Genomic DNA, 24,698 nt, shown 5'->3' with positions numbered 1-24,698 from the left:
TGCGAGGGGGGGATGCCAGGTTAAAAATCAAGCTCATCGGACCCTAGCTATGCCACTGTATCTATCTATGTAAATGTATGCCTTCAATATCCTTTGCTAGCTGTATGTGTGTTCTGGTATGTCTCTCATCTAATCACTGCTCTACCCCAACCCTTCTTTATGACTCACTCTGCCTTAAATACCCTGCATGTGGCTCTGTCTTAACTATCTGATATGGATGAGCAGAGGCCACTCCCCTCTGGTTCACAGCTGCCTGCATTTTGTAGCACATATATTGAGAGCTAGGAGTCTGCTATAGACTTTAGTCTGTGTCCATTGTCTTAAGTATCCCATTGCTTAAGTATGAATTATACCTGAATTGAACCTGAAGGGAACTGGATACTTGGACACTGTAAACAATGTTTGTGTTTGTTTTCACTCTCACCCCCTTAATCCTTCACTTTCTACAACCACCCCTAATCCCTACACCTAGTAATGAACTCTTGATCTCTCTCTCCATCCTCCCCATTCAACTCAGCTCCTCCTCAGAACTATTCCTAAACACTCAATCCTGAGCCTCCAAGCACAGACAGCCACCTCATGCTCTCTCCTGTTCCCACCTACTAACACTTTCTCTGCTCATCCTCACTGCTGAAGATATCTCCCCAAATCCTGTCCTCCTCACCACTTCCCCACTGTCACTTCCACCTCCTATCCACGATCTATCCCAAACTCACACAACCCTTCTAACCTAATACACATCCACTCAGCCCCCGCTCCCCTTGTCCCACTAACGGGAGCTCTATGGAAAGCTTGCTCTGTCTGCAACAAACTTTCCTACATCCATGATCTCTTCATAACTAACAAACTTTCCTTCCTCGGCATCACAGCAACCTGGCTCACCACCTCTGACAAAGCCTCTCCAGCTGCACTTTCATACGCTGGATTCCACCTTTCCCACACCCCCCGCCCCATTGGCAAGCATGGTGGAGGAGTTGGCTTTCTCCTGTCAGATAACTGCTCCTTCACCCAAATCCTACTGCCACCCTCCATTACTCTCCCCTCTTTTGAAGTGCACTGTGTGCGCATCTACTCCTCTTCATCCTCCAACTGGCTGTCATTTACAGCCCCCCAGGATCAACCACCACCTTTCTAGACCATTTCACCACCTGGCTACTTCATTTCCTTTCCACTGACATCCCCACTATCATCATGGGCGACTTCAACATGCCCATTGACACTTCTCTCTCAGCTTCCTCTAAGCTTCTATCCCTCGCTTCCTCTTTCGGTCTTGCTCAATGGTCTTCCGCAGCCACTCACAAAGATGGTCACACTCTGGACCTCATCTTCACCCGCCTGTGTTCCCTGTCTAACCTCTCTAACTCACCCCTCCCTCTTCCTGACCACAACCTACTTACTTTCTCCACCCTCTCCTCTCCAGGACAACAATCCTCACTCCACAAACTAGCATACCCTTGCAGAAACCTCAAGCACCTTGACCTATAGTCACTCTCTGAATCCCTCCTCCCTCTTACAGACATCAGTTCTTTACATGACGCAGATGTTGCTGCCACATTATATAACACCATAACAACTGCAACTCTCAATTCGGTCGCCCCCCTCACACATAATAAAAGCTTGTACAATCAATAGGCAAGCCTGGCACACCAGCCCAACCAAAGAACTGCGACGGGCCTCCAGGGTTTTTGAGCGTATATGGAAAAGATCCCACTCCAATGAGCACTTCATCGCATTCAAACAGTCCCTCACTACCTTCAAGTCCACACTCACTACAGCAAAGCAAACATACTTCTCATCTCTAATATCCTCCTTGTCACACAACTCTAAACAACTATTCAACACCTTCAATTCTCTCCTCCGTCCCCCAGCACCTCCTCCCTCTCCTCTCATCTCAGCTGAAGACTTTGCCTCATTCTTCAAGCAGAAGATTGACACCATAAGACAAAGTTTTTGCCTAAAGTCCCCCCAGCCCCTCCTCACACCTACTCAATCCTCCTCCAAAACCAGCTTCTCCACCATTACGGAAGATCAACTTTCCTCTCCAAATCACACCTCACCACCTGTGAACTTGACCCAATCCCGTCCCACCTCATCCCCAACCTCACCACTATGTTCATCCCAACCCTTAACCCACCTTTTCAACCTGTCACTAACAACTGGGGTCTTCCCCTCATGCTTCAAACATGCCTTGATTACACCCATCCTCAAAAAGCCCTCCCTTGACCCATCCTCTCTGACTAGCTATCGCCCCATATCACTCCTCCCCTATGCCTCAAAACTTCTGGAACAATATGTTCACTTTGAACTGTCCTCCCATCTGTCCTCCTGCTCTCTATTTGGCCTCAAAACTTCTGGAACAATATGTTCACTTTGAACTGTCCTCCCATCTGTCCTCCTGCTCTCTCTTTGACCGCCTCCAATCTGGCTTCCGACTGCACCATTCTACTGAAACTGCTCTGACTAAAGTCACCAACGACCTACTAACTGCCAAATCCAAGCAACACTACTCTGTCCTCCTCCTCCCAGACCTGTCATCTGCCTTTGACACAGTGGACCATTCCCTCTTACTACAGACTCTCTCATCTCTCGGCATCACAGACTTGGCCCTATCTTGGATCTCCTCATACCTTACAGACCGGACATTCAGTGTCTCCCACTCACACACCACCTCCTCATCTTGCCCCCTGTCTATTGGTGTCCCTCAAGGTTCAGTCCTAGGACCCCTCCTCCTCTCCATCTACACCTTTGACTTGGGACAGCTCATTGAGTCTCACAGCTTTCAGTATTACCTCTATGCTGATGACACACAGATCTACCTCTTCGGACTCGACATCTCCTCCCTACTAACCAAAATCCCGCAATGTCTGTCCGCTATTTCATCCTTCTTCTCTGCTAGATTTCTAAAACATAACATGGACAAAACAGAATTCATCATCTTTCCACCATCTCATTCATCCCCCCCACCCGACCTATCTATCAACGTCAATGGCTGCTCACTCTCCCCAGTCCCGCAAGCTCGCTGCCTTGGGTAACCCTGGACTCTGATCTCTCCTTCAAACCACATATCCAAGCCCTCTCCACTTCCTGCTGACTCCAACTCAAAAATATCTCCCGGATCCGCACATTCCTCAACCACGAATCTGCAAAAACACTAGTGCACGCCCTCATCATCTCCCGCCACGACTACTGCAACCTCCTGCTCTGTGGCCTCCCTTCTAACACTTTTGCATCCCTCCAATCTATCCTAAACTCTGCTGCCCGACTAATCCACCTGTCCCCACGCTATTCCCCGGCCTCTCCTCTCTGTCAATCCCTTCACTGGCTCCCCATTGCCCAGAGACTCCAGTTCAAACCCCTAACCATTCTACAAATAAATAAGAATGGGGGTGCAATAGTGCTGTTACCCAGGCAAACAAAATTATTAAATGAGAATGTGCTTACCTTGCGGGGTTGTGACATGCACAACTCATGTATTAAGCGTGAGAGAGGGCTGATGGAGACACCAAACCTTGGTGGTTAGCAATGTAGAAGAATGATGAAAGGTGTCAGTAAATGGAGATTGCGTGTAGGTATGTACTGGGAGACTAGGTCACAGATATATGGAGGAGACAGGTCGTGGATGGCTTTGTATGCCATGGTTAGGGTTTTGAAAGGTGTCAGTAAATCCACGCTCCTCCGTTAAATTAGATTATACAGGATCCAGTCCTTTTGTGATAAATTTATTCCTTTGACAAGCTAAAAACATAGTGTTTCGTGGACATGCCGTCCACTTCTTCAAGTGTATGGCTTAATAGAAGTTAGCAGCAGAGAAGATATATACCATGGTAAGTAAAAAAAAATGCAAGAAAACTGGCGCCAAAGTGCCAGCAGCCTTTTTTTTTTTTTAAACCAAAACTTTACTTTACATATTCCTTAAAACAGTGTGTCTGATAGTGTCATTAGAAGGACACTCATAAAAAGTGATGAGAGTTGTATAAAATTGAAATAGACTTAAAATATCTTCCACATAAGTTATAAAGAGTAAAAAAAGAATAAAAGAGTTTTTTGTATATGTATAATAATTCAAACCCGTCGTTCCTTGGTATTATATACCATATCAAGACAACGTCCATGGTTAGTGCCTCTAGACCACGGAGGTATCTGATAGTTGGTCGACATTATTTAGTCATTTTTTTATTTTTTTAGGAGGGATACAACTGTATGAACGCATTATCAAATATTAGCATAATTAAAGTGTATGTTCATGGTGTAACCCTGGCCAGTTTATGCATATGCTTCCTATCTTGTCCGTGTCCCTATTGTTAGGATGAAATATAAATATGCTTCATGTCACCAATAAAGCCAAAGCAGTGATTAAATTAAATTAACCGCATCAAGAGGAAAGGGTATGACAGTATTTTGTGCTCCTCCTAAAATCTAATTTCACATGGTTTACTGTCCCGGATAGTAGGGATAATGAAAATGGGTACTCGATGATCACGTAAGTCAGTTGGATATAAGACGGAATCTCCTCTTGTGCAACGCGTGTAGCACTACAGTCTGAAATAGTTTTGCTCCATTAGGGGGTGATAACCCGGCAAATGAAGAATTGAGCTGACATGGGCTGCTCTCTTCTATGTTTTTGATGATTGCGGATCGCACTGGCGCGTTGAGGTCCTGAGTGGAAAGAAAGACTATGACCACACCGGAGCATTATGGCTAAGTGTGGGAGATCACTTGTTGAATGGAATTGACAGATATCTTTTTTGAGAGTGCTGGAAGGAAGCTAGCTAAAGAGGAATAGGAAGTGGGACCCATGGTGACGTGAGGCGCTGTGATGCAACACCCCATGAGATGAAAGGGAATGTTGAGCCACTGTAATATTGTTAATGTAACAAGTGTTGACAGGGCGCTATGCTGCAACATCTTAGCAAGTAAGAGGGGATATTGAGCCTTTTGTTGTTTAAAAAAAGGAACTTTGCTGTGGCCAATATTTTAGGTGTTTTTTAGAGAAAGGTCTCTGTGATCTCATTTAAACCTCGTGGTTTCAGTGTATCCAATTTGTATATCCAGTAGATCTCTTTTCTGTTGAGAGTTTGAATTCTGTTAGGGGTGATATCCAAAATATGCTCTATAGGCATGATTTTCAAGCTGCTGAAATCCTGGTTATGTTGATGGGTCATATGTCGGGATAGCCCATGTTTGAGGAAACCCGTGACCACATTGTGTCTATGAGAGTTCATCCTTTTGTGAAAAGGTTGTGGTCCTACCTATATATTGTTTACCACAAGGGCACTCTAATTAATATATAATAAAGTCTGTATTGCAGGACATATTATGATTAATTTTGAACCCTTCCCCAGTTGATGATGAGACGAAGGTGTCGGTCCCATGTATGATGTTTCTGCAGCACATACAATTCCTTTTCCCACATTTGGTGATATTTTTTTTCCCTTTATTAGATTTCGTTTCATCTTTTTTCTTCATGTGGGAGGAATGGATTCTGCTGGGAGCTAGAGTGTTTCTGAGGGTAGGTGCCCTTCTATAGATAATGGAGGGTTTCTTAGGTAGGATTTCCCTGACAATGGGATCATTCAGTAAGATGAACCAATTCTTTTGCAGAATTTCTCTAAACAGTTTATGGTGACAGTTATAGGTGGTGATAAACTTCACACTATGTTCAAAATCTGTATTTTTTGCTTTGGAACCAGTGAGGAGGGAATCCTGGCTACAGGTGTCTCTTACTTTTTCAAAGGAACCCCTGACCAATTCCCTGGGGTACCCTTGTTCAAGAAATTTCTTTTTCAGAGTACTTGATTGGTCTTTGCAGTCTGATTCTGAGCTACAGTTACTCCTAATTCTCTGGAATTGGTTATATGGTATGCGCAGCCATTTATTGTAGTGTCCACTGTTGTAGTGGCTATAACTATTAGTGTCTACTTTTTTGGAGAAAGTTTTAGTGTGGATGTTTTGATGCTCTACAAACAGTGTGAGAGCAAGAAGTTAATACTGTCTTTGCCGACTTCAGAGTTGAAAGTAATGCCCCATTGGCTGTTGTTGAAGAACTCTGTGAAGGCTAACGGTTCTATAACGCTCCTATTGATAATAAAAATCAAATCGTCAATGTACCTTTGATAGAAAACAATCCCCTTCCAAAAGGGGCCTCCATATATGAACACAAGTTCAAACACCCCCATAAAGATGTTAGCAAAAGTGAGTGCGACCTTGACCCCATCGCAGTCCCATTAATATGGTGGTATGTGCGATGGAGGAAGGTGAAAATATTATTACTTAGAATAAATGATAACCCCGCCCGTATTAATGAATTGTGGGGCATCTTCCGTGATTATGTACTCTATGCATAGGAGACCAATTTCCCAGTCGATGTTTGTGTATAATGATGTGACGTCTAGGGACAAAAAAATATATGTATCTTCCCATTTTATGTTTTTGATGAGTTTGATGAGATGACTCGAATCACGAAGATAGCTCCTTAAATTTTTAACATGGGGCTGCAGGAGAATGTCAATATATTCTGCTAAATTGCTGGTTAGAGAGCCTATGCCCAATATGATCGGTCTCCCCGGGAGTCTGTCAATATTCTTATGTATTTTTGGTAAGTGATAATAGAAGGGCATGCATGGGTTTTTTATTAGCAACATTTTTTTCTCATTTTCATTTAGGACCCCTTCGTCGAAGCCCTTTCTAATGAGTTTGACATATGTCGCTTGGATTTGTTCCAAGGGGCTGTGATAGATTTCTCTATAATATGTTCTGTCATTCAGAATTCTATTTGCTTCCTCTATGTAATCATTGTAGTTTTGTATCACAATTCCTCCCCTCTTGTCAGCTGATCTAATTACTATGTTTTTGTTACCCTGAAGGTTTAGAAGGGCTTTTCTTTCTCCGTTGGGGAGGTTTCTATAATGCCGGAGTATTGGGGTTTTTGTTAGTTTTTTGAAGTCATGCATGATGACCTCATTAAAAGTATCAATTTGGTGGCTTCTCTCAACTGGAAAAAACTTGGATTTGCTTTTTAAATGAGTGTGCAGACCGGATTTATGCCTGTGTGCGGGGTGTCAGTTGTGGGCCTTTTGGCGAAGTGCCTTTTCAGGGTGAGTTTTCTCACAAAGGCTTGTAGATCTAAAAAAATGTCGAACTCTTTGTTCTTGTAAGTGGGGCAAAAAGATAATCCTTTGGATAGTAAGGCAGTATCATGTTCACTAAGTGTAATGGACAACAGGTTATATATATTGGATTTAACTGTTATGCGAGGCTCTATTTCTCTACGAGTCTTCTTTTGTTTGCCTCTTCCTCTACTCCCTCTTTTGTGTTTTTCCTTTTCCCTAGTCTCTTGAAATAATGATCTAGTGTTTCGTGTCCGGGGACCTGGACCCGGGGTAAAAAATTAGTTACACATGTAGTGCAATTCTTCTGAGTGTTATCGATTAGCTTGGTGGTGTTAATAGGAACCTGCAGAGGTGTCCTTACCTCCACATTGGTGATCTGACCTGCAGGTGCAGAAGTGGATGCATCTTGAGTACAGTGTATGGAAAAATTCAGCAAATCGGTAATATCTGTCGGTGTCGTATTAAGTGAATTCCCTTCATTGAGTTAAAGTTCACTTATGATGCTGAGGGATTTCCTCCTCTCCTCTTGTATGAAACTAATATGTTGTTTGATTTCTTCTAAATTCTTCTTGGTTTTTGCTAGTGTTTGATAGGCCACTAGGGATTGGGCAGTCCTGGAGGAACTCTGACCCACAGGGCTGCGGTCAGGAGAAAATAGAATTATGGGGTTGGCAACCGTTATGTTGTTTGCTGTTGGTGCCTTAATGGGGTTTTTAGGGGAATCGGAACTCCTTGGAGGTGATGTAGACCTAGCAGGGGGATTTAAACTGATACTTTTGTGGGTTGGAGCATTCCCTGTTCTGACTGCCTCTTTATGGATCGTGCCCATTTCCATGGAAGGCAGATCCGATGATTTATTTGTGAGGTTCTTAATGGAATAATTTTTTTGCAGAGGTGCAGTGGGAAAAGAAGGGGAAACTATAGTGATACTGGTATGGAGTGGGGTATTATCCCTCCTTGCTGTTTTTTTGGGCATCATGTTCATTTTCATAGAGGGCTGGTCTGGATTGTGGAAGATATTTTAAGTCTATTTCAATTTTATACAACTCTCATCACTTTTTATGAGTGTCCTATCAGACACTCTGTTTTAAGGAATATGTAAAGTAAATTTTTGGTTTTAAAAAAAAAAGGCTGCTGGCACTTTGGCGCCAGTTTTCTTGCATTGTTTTTACTTACCATGGTATATATGTTCTCTGCTGCTAACTTCTCTTAAGCTATACACTTGAAGAAGTGGACGGGACGTCCACGAAACACGTCTGTTTTTAGCTTGTCAAAGGAATAAATTTATCACAAAAGGACTGGATCCTGTATAAACTAATTTAACGGAGGAGCGCAGATTTACTGACACCTTTCAAAATCCTAACCATGGCATACAAAGCCATCCACGACCTGTCTCCTCCATATATCTGTGACCTAGTCTCCCGGTACATACCTACTCGCAACCTCCAATCCTCACAAGATCTCCTTCTCTACTCCCCTCTTATCTCCTCTTCCCACAATCGCATACAAGATTTCTCCCGTGCATCCCCCCTACTCTGGAACTCTCTACCCCAACATATCAGGCTCTCGCCTACCGTGGAAACCTTCAAAAGGAACCTGAAGACCGACCTCTTCCGACAAGCGTACAACCTGCAGTAACCATCGCTCCACCATACCGCTGCACAACCAGCTCTGCCCCCACCTACTGTTTCCTCACCCATTCCTTGTAGACTGTGAGCCCTTGCGGGCAGGGTCCTCGCTCCTCCTGTACTAGTCGTCGTCACGTTTTATTCAAGATTATTCTAATTGTTCTTGTATGTATACCCCTTTTTCACATGTAAAGCGCCATGGAATAAATGGCGCTATAATAATAATAAATAATAATATAAATATATATACTGTATGTACAGTACAGACCAAAAGTTTGGACACACCTTGTCATTTAAAGATTTTTCTCTATTTTCATGACTATGAAAATTGTACATTCACACTGAAGGCATCAAAAACTATGAATTAACACATGTGGAATTAAATAATTAACAAAAAAGTGTGAAACAACTGAAAATATGTCTTATATTCTAGGTTCTTCAAAGTAGCCACCTTTTGCTTTGATGACTGCTTTGCACACTCTTGGCATTCTCTTGATGAGCTTCAAGAGGTAGTCACCGGAAATGGTTTTCACTTCACAGGTGTGCCCTGTCAGGTTTAATAAGTGGGATTTCTTGCCTTATAAATGGAGTTGGGACCATCAGTTGTGTTGTGCAGAAGTCTGGTGGATACACAGCTGATAGTCCTACTGAATAGACAGTTAGAATTTGTATTATGGCAATAAAAAAGCAGCTAAGTAAAGAAAAACGAGTGGCCATCATTACTTTAAGAAATGAAGGTCAGTCGGTCCGAAAAATTGGGAAAACCTTGAAAGTGTCCCCAAGTGCAGTTGCAAACACCATCAAGCGCTACAAAGAAACTGGCTCACTTGAGGACCGCCCCAGGAAAGGAAGACCAAGAGTCACCTCTGCTTCTGAGGATATGTTTATCCGAGTCACCAGCCTTAGAAATCGCAGGTTAACAGCAGCTCAGATTAGAGACCAGGTCAATGCCACACAGAGTTCTAGCAGCAGACACATCTCTTCAACAACTGTTAAGAGGAGACTTTGTGCAGCAGGTCTTCATGGTAAAATAGCTGCTAGGAAACCACTGCTAAGGACAGGCAACAAGCAGAAGAGACTTGTTTGGGCTAAATAACACAAGGAATGGACATTAGACCAGTGGAAATCTGTGCTTTGGTCTGATGAGTCCAAATTTGAGATCTTTAGTTCCAACCACCGTGTCTTTGTGCGACGCAGAAAAGGTGAACGGATGGACTCTACATGCCTGGTTCCCACCGTGAAGCATGGAGGAGGAGGTGTGATGGTGTGGGGGTGCTTTGCTGGTGACACTGTTGGGGATTTATTCAAAATTGAAGGCATACTGAACCAGCATGGCTACCACAGCATCTTGCAGCGGCATGCTATTCCATCCGGTTTGCGTTTAGTTGGACCATCATTTATTTTTCAACAGGACAATGACCCCAAACACACCTCCAGGCTATGTAAGGGCTATTTGACCAAGAAGGAGAGTAATGGGGTGCTACGCCAGATGACCTGGCCTCCACAGTCACCCGACCTGAACCCAATCGAGATGGTTTGGGGTGAGCTGGACCGCAGAGTGAAGGCAAAAGGGCCAACAAGTGCTAAGCATCTCTGGGAACTCCTTCAAGATTGCTGGAAGACCATTTCCGGTGACTACCTATTGAAGCTCATCAAGAGAATGCCAAGAGTGTGCAAAGCAGTCATCAAAGCAAAAGGTGGCTACTTTGAAGAACCTAGAATATAACACATATTTTCAGTTGTTTCACACTTTTTTGTTAAGTATATAATTCCACATGTGTTAATTCATAGTTTTGATGCCTTCAGTGTGAATGTACAATTTTCATAGTCATGAAAATACAGAAAAATCTTTAAATGAGAAGGTGTGTCCAAACTTTTGGTCTGTACTGTATATTAAAAATATAAACAAATATATATACATATATATATATATATGTTGGAACCCAACATGGACAATATCTATCGTACGTGTAATATGAATGACTGAACTCACAATTTGATCCACAAACTCTGTATAGCACTAAAGTTCATCAAGGGACTACATCAAAGAGATAGACCATGTGCTGTGGAGTCATAAAACCTGTGAGGCGGGAAGACATTGTGTGTCCTGTGGTGTGGTGCCTTTTGTTCTATTGATAGAGTAAAGAGAGCAGGTACATGGGAGATGGACATCTTGTCTGGCCTCTTGAAAGGTACATAACCTCTGTGGTGTTTGGATTACCACCCATTGTTCTTCAAGTTGACCTCTTATCTCCAAGCAAAATGCAGTTGAACCTGTCCTTGGGCCACTTGATACAAAGACCTTTTGGCTATATACCAGAAGCCATCAGCAGGAAGATGAAGACCACTGCAATCATGTATGACCTCTGATACTCTTACCCATTCTAAACCTAAGAGCGCCACCTTCAGAAGAGTGTCTGCATCAGCAGCCATGTGCATGTTTCTGGAGAACTTCAAAGACTGTGACCTGATTGGATGGTACCATTATTTGGAGGTGTTACAGGGATGGGCAATGTATGGGCCATGTTTGACTGTGTAACTGATATAAAAGGTAGCACATCAAACTAGTTAGGCATTATTCTTCTTCTTCTGCTTCTTCCCACTTCCCATCTTCTACCATCCTCTCCTTTTACCCTTTCCCTTACATTGTTCCCTTGTCCTTTAGTTAGGTTTCCCTTATGTATGTTATTGTAAATATCCTATTTGTAATAAATCCCCTTTTAAAGATCCAGTAACTCTTGTTAATTAATATTAACTGGCACCCCAAAACTCAGCAGATTCTACATAATGGCACCCCAGAAGGGACCCTGAAGACCCACCTCTTCCGACAAGCGTACAACCTGCAGTAACCCTCGCTCCACCATACCGCTGCACAACCAGCTCTGCCCCCACCTACTGTTTCCTCACCCATTCCTTGTAGACTGTGAGCCCTTGAGGGCAGGATCCTCGCTCCTCCTGTACAAGTCGTCGTCACGTTTTGTTCAAGATTATTCTAATTGTTCTTGTATGTATACCCCTTTTTCACATGTAAAGCGCCATGGAATAAATGGCGCTATAATAATAATAAATAATAATATAAATATATATACTGTACGTATATTAAAAATATACATATATATACATATATATATATTAAGAAGCTAAGTGTTGTCATAGAAATGCTGTGGCATTACCAGCAGTAAGCTATCTGGGTTTCCACATATACAGTGCTTACAATGTACTTTCCGCCCATAAAGGAGACTTTGAATAGGAAAACACCATCTAAGCAGGAATGGGAGACCAAACAGCAGCTGCAGATTGGTCTCTTCTTCACACTTGCTGAGGTGAAAGGAAAATTTTGCCATGTCTGCTTTTTCCCCTTGTGTTGTATGTTCATGATAAAATCAACACAAAAGCACATTAGTGACACATTCAGAGCATGAAATGCTGAGGTGGCTTCATTACAATTCATGAATTTATGCCCAGATATAATCAGCTCTATTACTCCACGGCAAATGCTATCCAGTACCAGCGTGGCATGGGTATTACTGGCACGAATTTATAGATCATATAAAATTTAGGGAAGACTTTCTAATGTTTGAAGGCATAAAACGTACTTAAATTACAAATTAATGAGCTGTGATGTAAAGCGGAGGAGACAGGCTGATTTTCCATCTTCCACTAAGCACTGCTGAATTAGTAACAGCAAAATAAGATGAAATAACCAATATAGTAATCCTGAATTTCCAGCATGTGTAAATGTTTGTGTAATATGCAGAAACACTCTGTAATATGTAGCACCGAGAGAGCGGAGATCTATATCTGGAACTGAAACAAGCTACAGTGTGCACAGCGGGGGTCCTCTAAGTCAGAAATAGGAATATAGTGTGCAGATTCTGTATCTGTGCATGAAATGGACTGTGGAGTGGGGGGTCTTCTAAGTCTACAGTTGAGATATAATACACTGTACACTTTAAGTCTGCATGACAAAGTCACTGGGAAAGTACTAGAGGGCAGATATTTAGCACTGAGGTTGTTAGATTCAGTGATATAAACCTAGAAAAATGCTCCAGCACAGTAAGTGCTGAGAGGGGTTAATCAGCCATGTTTAGGGCTAGATTGATTGAACAGCTGTAGAGTGGGTGGGAGGCTGTACGAAATTTCTCCACTCCAGGGTGGAGTCCAGAGGATAAATAAACAGCCTTCTGGCTGATTCATTGTTGGGTGTGACTGGAGGTGCAAGTTCCAGGGCTGTGTTTTTGGGGATAAGAAAAGCTGAACTTTTGTTGTTTGTTCCTCAGCAGGTGGATCGCCGCAGCAACTCGGACTGTGGCAAACCTTATGTTTTGTTTTCCCATTAGGCCAGAAAGGCCATGTTGATCGAGCGATGGAGAACAATGTATGGTACAAATGTAATGAGCATTCATGAAGGAGTAGAGAGTGACACATGCACCATAGTCTCTTACTCAGTCATAATAACAAATGTAATGAGAGCACCAGAAGAACAGATATTACCACATAGGGGGGCTCCCGGGGGCTTACCCTATGTCTATGTCTGATCATATTGTAGCGTTCATCCTAACAACTAATACTACTAAACGTGATGGGAAGGTAATAAAGAAAAGACATGCCAGGATGTAAGCAAGGTATGAAGAAATAAAACATCACCTACCTGTGAAGCATCTTGGGGAAACACGGCATCAAAGGCAAACATTTTTGGTGGTATCTGAGTTCCTCTTTTCTGGAAAGCATTTTGCCCTCCACAAGATAATGGGTCATACAAGGTAACTAGTTTTTTCCTTGGATCAGCTTTCAAGAAAGAACTGGAATCAGTTGACTCTCCCACTAGCGTTGAACAGATGCGCACCATGACCTTCACCTGTAAAGCAAGAGAAGGACAGTGGGTTTTAATTGTATTTGCCAACATAGGAACAGACCTTAAACCACATACTGACGAGCCCCCATACACATTAGACTAATGTCGGCTGATGAGGATGGATTCGGCTGACAGTCTAATATATGTAGGAGCCCAGGAACAATTGCTTGTCAGGGGTGTTTAACCACTTCGCACCAGAGCCTGTTTTTGCCTTCGTGACAGGGCCAATTTTTTCAATTCTGACCCCTGTCACTTTATGAAGTAATTACTCTGGAACGCTTCAACGCATTCCCCTGATTCTGAGAATGTTTTTTCGTGACATATTGTACTTCATGATAGTGGTAAAATTTCTTTGATATTACTTGCGTTTATTTGTGAAAAAATCGGAAATTTGGCGAAAATTTTGAAAATTGTGCAATTTTTAAACTTTGAATTTTCATGCCCTTAAATCAGAGAGATATATCACACAAAATAGTTAATAAATAACATTTCCCACATTTTTGGAACCAAAATTTTTTTTTGTTAGGGAGCTATAAGGGTTAAAAGTTGACCAGCGATTTCTCATTTTTCCAACAAAATTTACAAAAACATTTTTTTAGGGACCACATCATATTTGAAGTCACTTTGAGGGGTCTTTGTGACAGAAAATACCCCAAAGTGACACCATTCTAAAAACTGCACCCCTCAAGGTGCTCAAAACCACATTCAAGAACTTTATTAACCCTTCAGGTGCTTCAAAGGAATTTTTGGAATGCGGAAGAAAAAAAATAACATTTAACTTTTTTCACAAAAATGTTCCTTTAGACCCAATTTTTTTTATTTTCGCAGGGGTAACAGGAAAAAATGGACCCCAAAATTTTTTGTGCAATTTCTCTTGAGCGCGCTGATACCTCATATGTGAGGGAAAACCACTGTTTGGGAGAACTGCAGGGTTCGGAAGGGAAGGAGCGCCATTAGACTTTTTGAATGTAAAATTTGTTTGAATAATTAGCAGACGCCATGTTGCGTTTGGAGAGCTCCTGATGTGCCTAAACAGTGGAAACCCCCCACAAGTGACACCATTTTGGAAACTAGACCCCTTAGGGAACTTATCTAGATGTGTGGTGAGCACCTTGCACCCCCAGGTGCTTCACAGAAGTTTATAATATTGAGCCGTAAAAATAAAATTTTCACATTTTCCCGCAAAAAATGTTTTTCATCTCCTAATTTTGCATTATCATAAGGGTAACAGGAGAAATTGCACCATTAAATTTGCTGTGCAATTTCTCCTGAGTATGCCGATACCCCATATGTGGGGGAAAACCACTAATTGGGTACACTGCAGGGTTCGGAAGGGAAGGAGCGCCATTTGACTTTTTGAATGTAAAATTTGTTTGAATAATTAGCGGACGCCATGTCGCATTTGGGGAGCCCCTGATGTGCCTAAACAGTGGAAACCCCCCACAAGTGACACCATTTTGTAAACTAGACCCATTAGGGAACTTATCTAGATGTGTGGTGAGCACATTGGGAGACATAATAAACAAATCAGTAGCAGGTAAAGAATTGGTTTTATTTATTTTTTACACCGTTCCTCGTGCGGTATAAGTGATGAGATTACTTTATTCTTCGGATCGGTGCGATTACAGAGATACCAGATTTATATCGGGTTTTTATGACTGACAGCTGCCACACACTAAAAGACGCTTTTTTTTGCAAAATCTAGTTTTAGCATCGCCATATTTTGAGAGCTATAATTTTTCCATATTTCGGCCGACAGAGTCATGTGATGGCTTGTTTTTTGCGGGACGAGTTGACATTTTTATTGGTACCATTTCTGGGTACGTGACATTTTTTGATCGCTTTCTATTCCATTTTTTGGGAGGTAAAATTAACAAAAACCAACAATTCAGGAATTGTTTTTTGAGGTTTTTTTTTATGCCATTCTGCGTGTGGTAAAAGTGATAAGGCAGCATTATTCTTCGGGTCAGTACGTTTACAGCGATACTACACTTACTGTATATTTTTTTATGTTTTGGCGCTTTTACACAATAAAACAATTTTATAGAAAAAATATTTTTTTTGCATCACTTTATTCTGAGCGCTATAACTTTTTATTTTTCGGCTGATGGAGCTGTATGTCAGCTTTTTTTTTGCGGAACAAGATGACGTTTTCAGCGGTACCATTTTTATTTCCATTTTGCTTTTTGATCGCATTTTTTTCCACTTTTTGTTTGGCGATATGAGGAAAAAGCATAGTTTTTTGCTCCGTTTTTTATTTATTTTTATTACGGTGTGCACAGAAGGAGTTAATTAGTGTGACAGTTTAATAGCTCGGGTTGTTTCGGACACGGCGATACCAAATATGTGTACTTTTTTTGTTTTTGCATAAATATACGGATTTATCGGTTTAATATTTTATTTATTTATTTTTATTTATTTTGTGACTTTTTTTAACAGTTTGAAAACATTTTTTTTACATTTTTACTTAGTCCTTGTATGGGACATTAATTTTTATTTTTCTGATCACTGATCTCATCCAATGTAATAGACATATATTACATTGGATGAGACCACTGCTGACAGTTTCACACTGTGTCTCCTGCTGGACTCAGCTTGCAGGCTGAGCCTAGCAGGACACCATATATGGCAGATCTGGAGGCGGTCATGTGACCTCCAGCTGCCATAACACCGCCAGGTCCTGGAAGGTATCAGGGGTCGTCGGAGAGGTAAGTAGACGACCCCCTCTCCTCCTGCTATCTTCTATATGCCGCGATCACTATAGATCGCGGCATATAGAAGACAGCAAAGGGTTAACATCACTGGGACCTGATCCAATCAGGTCCCGATGATGTTCCCTGTCAGAGCTATCGCTCTGCACCGCACCCGCAGCACTTGCAGGACCCTCGGGGTCCTGAGCGCTGCGGGACCATCCACCGTTTTTAAACGTCGGCGCTGCACAGAGCCCAGGCAGCGCCGACGTTTATCTACAGAAGGCGGTCGGGAAGTGGTTAAGATCTGGCATGTAAAATTTTGGATTGCCAATCCTATTGTTTTCCCAGAGATAAGTTGCTGCCAGAGATATCCGGTACCAGCTCTGGTAAAGAACATAGGAGCATTTGTCAGAGTAAGCACTCCTGTGTATGAGTGAGTTGGCTGAGATACGAGCTGCCATGTAATGAGTATAGAGGGCTTAAGGGTCCTTTTCCATGGGCATGTGAACTATCTTTAACCAGTGCCAATCACAATTTAGAAAGTCAAGGGGAGGTCTTTTACGTCATTTTACATGTTGCTATAATAGTGAAGGTGGACCTGGAAACAGTGAGTAAAGCACAATTTGTTTGTTTTTATACCAAACTGTGCCCACTAGGATTTTCTGAAAGGAAACAACCCCTTTAACAACAAAATAACCTTATGGAGATGGATTAAGTAGCTACTGCTGGATTTTCTCTTTTGTTGGTGAAGGTGTTTTTCACTCTGCATTTTATATGACCCAGGAAAGTTCCTCCTTCAAGATGTAAGTGTCTGCAGTCTCAAACATTATATTAGGAATCTTTCATTTATGTTTCAAAGTATATGGCTCAAGATGTACAAGAGTATCGGCTACATTGTTGGCAGATTGAATATAAACAGTTAGGTCCATATATTTGGACAGAGACAACATTTTTCTAATTTTTGTTCTAGACATTACCACAATGAATTTTAAACAAAACAATTCAGATGCAGTTGAAGTTCAGACTTTCAGCTTTCATTTGAGGGTATCCACATTAAAATTGGATGAAGGGTTTAGGAGTTTCAGCTCCTTAACATGTGCCACCCTGTTTTTAAAGGGACCAAAAGTAATTGGACAATTGACTCCAAGGCTATTTCATGGACAAGTGTGTGCAATCTCTTCGTTATGTCATTCTCAATTAAGCAGATAAAAGGCCTGGAGTTGATTTGAGGTGTGGTGCTTGCATTTGGAAGATTTTGCTGTGAAGTAAACATGCGGTCAAAGGATTTCTCTGTGACGCTCACAGCCCTCCCTGGGAAATAGGGTACTCGGAGCCAGGTTAGATGTTGGGGAGGCAGTCGTGGCCTGGACCCGTTCCGTGCCCAGGGCCGTCACATTAAAAGGATGTAATGGGCTATCAGGGTTGAGTGGTTGCTATCGACTACGCCACCTGTGGTACCTGGTGAAGGCCACCAGCGCTGCTGCAGTCCTCTGAGGCAGGATGTTGTGGCAGCCGACGTTGATACTACTCCCCACAGGCGGAGCAGGGCCTCAGGGCAGAGGAGAGGATGGAGGGAGTTTAGTGTAGGAGGTCTGGTGCTGCGCGGTGCGATGCCGAAATAAAGAGTCCAGAGGCCATAGGGGTAGACTTCCAGGGTTTTTACTCACGGCATAGCGGGCAGCTGCAAGGCTTCTCCCTGCTCCTCACGGAGTTCTGCGGTCACCAGGAACGGGGGTCCGACAACCTCCGAGTAATTCAAGTGCTTAATCAGGACCCCGCACCAGAGTGTTCCTAGACTTCAGACTGAGTCCTCTCCTGTCTGTGTGTGTGGAAAGGCTGGGTCTCCCTCTGGACTACGCTCAGAAAAAGGGTACGGGTGGCGACTCCACTCCTTCCGTTACTCGGTGGGATCCTCTGGGCCTGCCGGGCTTCCCTGACTAGGACGTAGAGTAGCAAAGTCAGGTGTCAGGGGCCGGTACCCCTCTTGCAGCCGGAATCCCTATGACTATGCCAGAATAGCGAGGACAGGTGGCGCATACCGCTCCGTCTGCATCCCCCCTGGGATCCTTTTGCGATGGAGCTACACTCCTAAGCTCCAGGCCTTCTTGTGTATGGACCTTGACCGGGCTGAGACATCCGTTAACTCCAACCCGCCCCTCGACTCTAGGCCAGAGTATGAGGGCCGTGCCTCCATCCACTGCAGGTTCACCCAGAAGCCACGTTCAGGGATGAAGATCACAATCAAAAGACCATGAGCCCAAGATGGCTGTTTATTAAATATGAATTATTAAGTGTAACCTAAATGTGCATCCTCCACCCTCACCCTCTACATGGTTCCCCCTTTTCTTTTGGTTCCCCAATCTCCCATTATCCGGGCTGGGGCAGCACACTGGTGCCTATTAGCCCCCTCTGGTGGGAGAAGTGTGGTGTTGGATGTGGAGGTGGGGTCCTGACCATTGCACCGTTCTTACCTCGAAGGAAGGATACCACACCCCATTGTAGAGGTGCAGCATCCCTGTGGCGGTCGAACCCTCAGGGGCGCCACATCTCCATGCAGGTGAAACAAGCCATCCTTAAGCTGCAAAAACAGAAAAAACCCATCCGAGAAATTGCTATAATATTAGGAGTGGCAAAATCTACAGTTTGGTACATCCTGAGAAAGAAAGCACTGGTGAACTCATCAATGCAAAAAGACCTGGGCGCCCATGGAAGACAACAGTGGTGAATGATCGCAGAATAATCTCCATGGTGAAGAGAAACCCCTTCACAACAGCCAACCAAGTGAACAACACTCTCCAGGAGGTAGGCGTATCAATATCCAAATCTACCATAAAAAGAAGACTGCATGAAAGTAAATACAGAGGGTTCACTGCACGGTGCAAGACACTCATAAGCATCAAGAATAAAAAGGCTAGACTGGACTTTGCTAAAAAACATCTAAAAAAGCCAGCACAGTTCTGGAAGAACATTCTTTGGACAGATGAAACCAAGATCAACCTCTACCAGAATGATGGAAAGAGAAAAGTATGGCGAAGGCGTGGTACAGCTCATGATCCAAAGCATACCACATCATCTGTAAAACACGGTGGAGGCAGTGTGATGGCTTGGGCATGCATGGCTGCCAGTGGCACTGGGTCACTAGTGTTTATTGATGATGTGACACAGGACAGAAGCCGCCGAATGAATTCTGATGTATTCAGAGCCATACTGTGCTTCATCCAATTTTAATGTGGATACCCTCAAATGAAAGCTGAAAGTCTGAACTTCAACTGCATCTCAATTGTTTTGTTTAAAATTCATTGTGGTAATGTCTAGAACCAAAATTAGAAAAATGTTGTCTTTGTCCAAATATACATGGACCTAACTGTATACAATCAATAGCACATCCTGTTTCCATAGTATTCTAGATGACAAAAGATTTTTAGGTCAGCGACAAATGTTTTGAAGACCATGGCCGTGTGTAAATGACCCCTTAAAGAAATTGAATTTCATACATACAAATGTGTGCAACAGCCGTCAATATGCCAGTATAGATCATTACATCAAATTATCTCCTTGTACAATGCACTTCAGTACAAAAGGCAAAAATGACCATGGCCAAAGTAGAGTCCATAGATCTCTGGACTGTCACTAATTGGCTGCATGTCACAAATGATATCCTAAAATTAACAGTAAAATGTACCCTTAATGAGAGTCATTTGGGTTGTCTGCTGTGAAATTGCGCACCGATAAATATTCCTTCCCAAGAGAAGATATGGGCTATACCTAGAAGCGGTGAGGGAAATGAAGACAAAATATATATTGATTCTCCAAATGCAGTGTCCAGTCTCCCACTGACTTACATTAGCAGTCATTGTGCCATAACAGTATTATCAACTCTTAATGAATAACTCCTATGGAGATGGTCATCATCCCGCGCTCTGCTTTGCCAGCTGTATCTGTGGATTAAGCAATTCCACATTCCAGACATGTGATTAGCACTTTGTTAAATTTCTTTTAGTGATTTCAGTAGTACGTATAACCTAAGGCAGATATTAGAGAAGATTTTAAAACCCTTAGGAACATGGTTAAAACTCGTATATTTTTTTAATGTATAAAAAGATGTTTTAGGCATAGTCTAACACGTCACACTCTCATACATAAAAAGTAGATGCAAAAAAAGAGAAATCAAATTACTTTATTTTGCAATGTTTTATGTGTTCTTGAAAATTCATTCTGTTGGGGCAAAAACTATTAAATGAGCACTATCATCAGAAAATGACATTTAGTTTATCTGTGTTACATGTATTTAAACATTGACAATGTATTTTTTTTCTTTTTTCTTTGTTAGATTTGGAGGGGACCTCCAGGGTCATGGTGTCCAACCCCCTGCTCAATGCAGGATTCACTAAACCATCTCAGACAGATATCTGTCCAGACTATCTTTGAAGACTTCCATTGAAGGAGAACTCACCACCTCTCATTGCTTGTAATACGCAACGTGGGCACGCAGCCTAAGACCAAAAAAGCACCAGTGGCCAGTATGAAAATTGCAGATTTCTTTCTTTTTTTTTCTTTTTTTTTAATACAGATTATTATATGTATAATAAAATAAAAAAACAAAAGAAAGCATTGCCCAAAAAATTAAATAAGGCATTTAATTCAAAAATCTGATTTAAAGGGGTGGTCCAATATCTAAAATGTTCTTTATAAATATATATTTTTACACACTAAGCACTTTTTATCATTTGCTTTATTATACAATACCCAACACTCCCTAACTCGTTAATGCATACATTTTTTTTTACTTCATTTCCTGTGATGTTTCATTTCAGGAGTCTCAAAATAATCACGTTATTTTCTGATTGCTTGCCTTTGATTTGTAAAGTACACATCAAATTAATGTTGGCCAAATATGACGATTTCAGCAGGATCGGATGACCACCTAATGTGTATTGTAGCCTACCAACCCAACTCAGTTGGAAATCAAACACCCAATCATTTTATTCACTCTGGACATAAGCTGATAAAGTGTGTGGTTCCCACTGACAACACATGAACACACGGTGGTGTGTCACCCTACCTGGATGCCACAAGTGTAATAAAGCTGTGTCTGAGAGCAAGGGGGAGGTTCTCTGGTTAGGGGAACATTAGCATGCAATGCCTCCTGTCTCAGGCCAGTAGGGGGAGCAGGCTGCCCCTATAAAAGCTGGTACTGGGGACAGGGTTAGAGAGAACTGGATTGCCTGTCTCAGCTCTGAGACGTGTCCCAGAGTGGAGCAGGGACAGAAAGCTGATTGCACCTAAGAGGAAGTGTGGCAGGAGGAGAGCCACAAGCCAGAGACGAGAGGCGAAGAGAGCCTGTCTTGGCAGAGAAAAGACTTAATCTTACCAGACTTTGGTGTCTGAGGCTGGAAGGATTCCACATCCCCCAGCAGAGAACCAGTCCGCAAGGGACTGTACATTCCTTGGCCTAAGAAGCCTGGAGGCCCTGCCACAACCGAAGGGACCAGTAAAGCCGTACAAGGCTGGGAGCAGAAAGGAACCCACGTCGCAGGCCATACAGGCGAGAATACACGGAAAGCTTGGAAACGTGGGCTGTTACCTTATAAAGAGGAGATAGCCAGAAGGAGCGCAGAAAGCACGGTAGGCCTACACCCTCACCCTGACTAGGGCCAATTTCCCCGTTGCTCTCAGACATCCAGGTCCCCTCCTAGCTGGGACTGTTTGTGGGTCAGTTTGCCTGTTTAGTAAAGACCCTGGACTGCAACCTGTTGTCTGTGTGCTCCTTGCTCCTCCAGCACTATCAGCACTGGGACTCTCACTACCATCACTCCCACCATCCACTATACTGCCCTGGGGCCGCACTCTTCCCGTGGGGAGTCACACTACCATAGCTGCACAACTCATCAGCCCCAGCGGTCTGCATGCAGCGGCGGTTCCTAATAACCGCAAATCCACGGGTGGCATAGTCGGACATAATCAATAACAAATAACGGACTATCACTGGCCTGACCACCCTGAGCCACGGAACCGGGTTGCCACTACTACTCCCATCGTTTCCCTAATTGCCCGGATCCGAGTGCCCCACGGCCCAGGGGGTGAGTCAGCTTTGGCGTAGTCGGCAGGATTTCGTGCCCGCAACCACCGGGTACTGCGTGCCTGAAGAAAAAAAAAGACTTTTGTAACTTATCTGTTGCGAAGTTTCTCGCCGTCTGGAGTCGTTTCCCGCCATCCGGAGTGGATTCCCGCCATCAGACGCCATCTTGGACCTTTTCCCGCCGTCTTCTGCCGTCTTACCGCCATCTGCAGCTGTTTCTCGCCATCGGACGCCATCTTCAGGACGCCGTGCGGGAAGAAAAGGGGCGTGGACGTCAAAACCGCGCGAGATCCGAAGCTCCGCCCCACGCACCGACGCTGCGCAAGGTCCTGGAAGGGAGAGAGAGCGACGCTGACGTCATCGGAGTTTGACGCCAGGTCCTCGTCCAGAGCAGCAGCGGAGCCGCGGCCTACAGAAGAGGATCGTCGGAAGGTAGGCAACACTTCACTAGGGGGGGAGGAAGATGTCGGACACAGAGGCGCCCACTACCACCAACGCAGCTGCAGCAGCGGTGATGCCCTTTTCCTTGCCCTACATCCCTGGAGCGGCCTGGCTGCCCAAATACTCAGGGGAGCCCCATGCCCTAACTGACTTCAAGGAAAGACTGTATAGTTTGTTCCAAGTTTACCCCCTGACAGAGGAACAGAAGGTCAGCATATTGACAGGGCAGTTAACTGGCGCAGCCCAAAGGGAGGTAAAATCATGGCCCATTGAGGAGAAAGGGACTGTGAAGGGTATTCTGGCCCGGCTGCGGGGTACCTTTGATACATGTACCTCCGCTGAAATTAAAAAGAGGTTCTATGGATGTAAGCAGCGGGCACAGGACAGCATCAGAGACTATGCCCTAAATCTGCAGGAAGCCTTGAGGGCTATTCAACAAACTGACCCTGGCAGTGTGCAGGAAACCGATAAGCTGCTAACAGAACAATTCATATAGGGTCTGCTGTCCAGCGCCCACAGGGCCCAGCTGCGCCTCATGTTCTTCCAGAACCCCGACCTGACCTTTGCCCAATTTAAGGACAGGGCCATAAGGGTGCTCCGTGAATCTGCAACCAGTGGCGCTATAAACCCCCGGCGCCCTGCTATCACCTACCACCAGGAGGCGGCGCCCTCCTCTATGGACTCCGTGGAGGCTGATGCACAGGCCCTGAACCAAGCCCCGTCGAAAGGCCTGCACCACCAAGTCCAGGAGCTGACCAGGAGCGTTGCGGCGTTGACCAGGACCGTCCAGGCGTTGAAAGTGGACCCGTCAAGACCCATCGAGCTGGCTTCAAGTCCGGAGGATGTCCCGTGGCGTCGACAGAGGAGGATCCCGTCGTTCCGAGGGAGGCCCACAGACCGCTACGCAGAGGATGGACAGCCCATTTGCCGTCGATGCAACCAGCCCGGACACATTTCCAGGTACTGTAATTTAAACGGGTCCAACCTGGGGCAGAGGGCCAACCCCCAGGCATAAGATCACCAGGCCCTTATAATTGGCGTGATAAGTACGTTGGGGGGCGCCCGGTTTTACCCGTGGTGCTGGACGGTATCCCCATGAGCGCCTTGCTGGATACTGGGTCGCAAGTAACCACAATCCCTTATGTACTTTTTAAGCAGTATTGGACTGATGCTGATATCACACGGTATCCAGACAGTAACTTGAGCATCATCGCCAGTAATGGCTTACCCGTGCCGCAGATGGGGTTCAAGGAGATGACCATTAAAATTGGTAAAGTTGAACTGCCGGCACAGGGAGTGATTATTGTGGACATTGACCGTCATGAAAGTCACCCTAAAATAACTGTGGGTAGTAACATAATTGAAAATTGTCTTTCAGAAGTAATTGTAATTCTACAACAGGTGGCGGTGAATGCTAGTTCCAGCCAACAGAGAGTCCTCAACAAGGAGATAAAAGCCCTGATGAGACGGCAGCAGGTAGAACTGTCTGGTGGTGAGATCGGTACCGTAAGACTCAGTGATCCATTCCCCATTTCCATGCCTCCCAAAAGTGAAATGATGATCTGGTGTCGGACTGCAATCGGGTTGAGAGGTAGAGACTACCAAGCCATGGTAGAATCCGTGTACTCAGACAGCAGGCCCACCATTTTGACAGCCCGGGGGGTGGTTGATGTCCGTCATGGGAGGGTGCCCGTCCGCATCCTCAACATTGGGGAGAGGGAAGTACACTTACCCAGGTACGCTACACTCGCCAAACTGTTTGTCGTCGAACACCAAGCTATCAGGGCCGTGGAACCCTTGCCTCCATCTCCACAGGCGGAGGGTAATGGCTCCCAGAAACAAAAGGAGAACTGGTGCCAGAAACTCCACGTGGGTGCTGACTCCACTCCCCTG

At 44.0% G+C, this 24,698-nt stretch overlaps 1 protein-coding gene across 4 annotated transcripts in view; it reads right to left on the bottom strand.

The window, feature by feature from the left end:
* KIF26B (kinesin family member 26B) overlaps positions 1–24,698 on the bottom strand; it is a 607,348-nt gene that overhangs the window by 136,955 nt on the left and 445,695 nt on the right. For all 4 annotated transcript variants that reach the window (XM_073672795.1, XM_073672796.1, XM_073672797.1 and 1 more), the window contains one exon: positions 13,389–13,595. In XM_073672795.1, coding sequence (XP_073528896.1) covers positions 13,389–13,595 — 207 coding nt within the window. The remainder of the gene's footprint in view (positions 1–13,388; positions 13,596–24,698) is intronic.

Source organism: Phyllobates terribilis, unplaced genomic scaffold (genome assembly GCF_046119375.1).
Source record: "Phyllobates terribilis strain yellow unplaced genomic scaffold, ASM4611937v1 Scaffold_3__8_contigs__length_932513732, whole genome shotgun sequence".
Taxonomy (NCBI): Eukaryota; Metazoa; Chordata; class Amphibia; order Anura; family Dendrobatidae; genus Phyllobates; species Phyllobates terribilis.
Note: the sequence above shows the minus strand (reverse complement) of the source record. Positions and strands in the feature narration are given on the sequence as shown.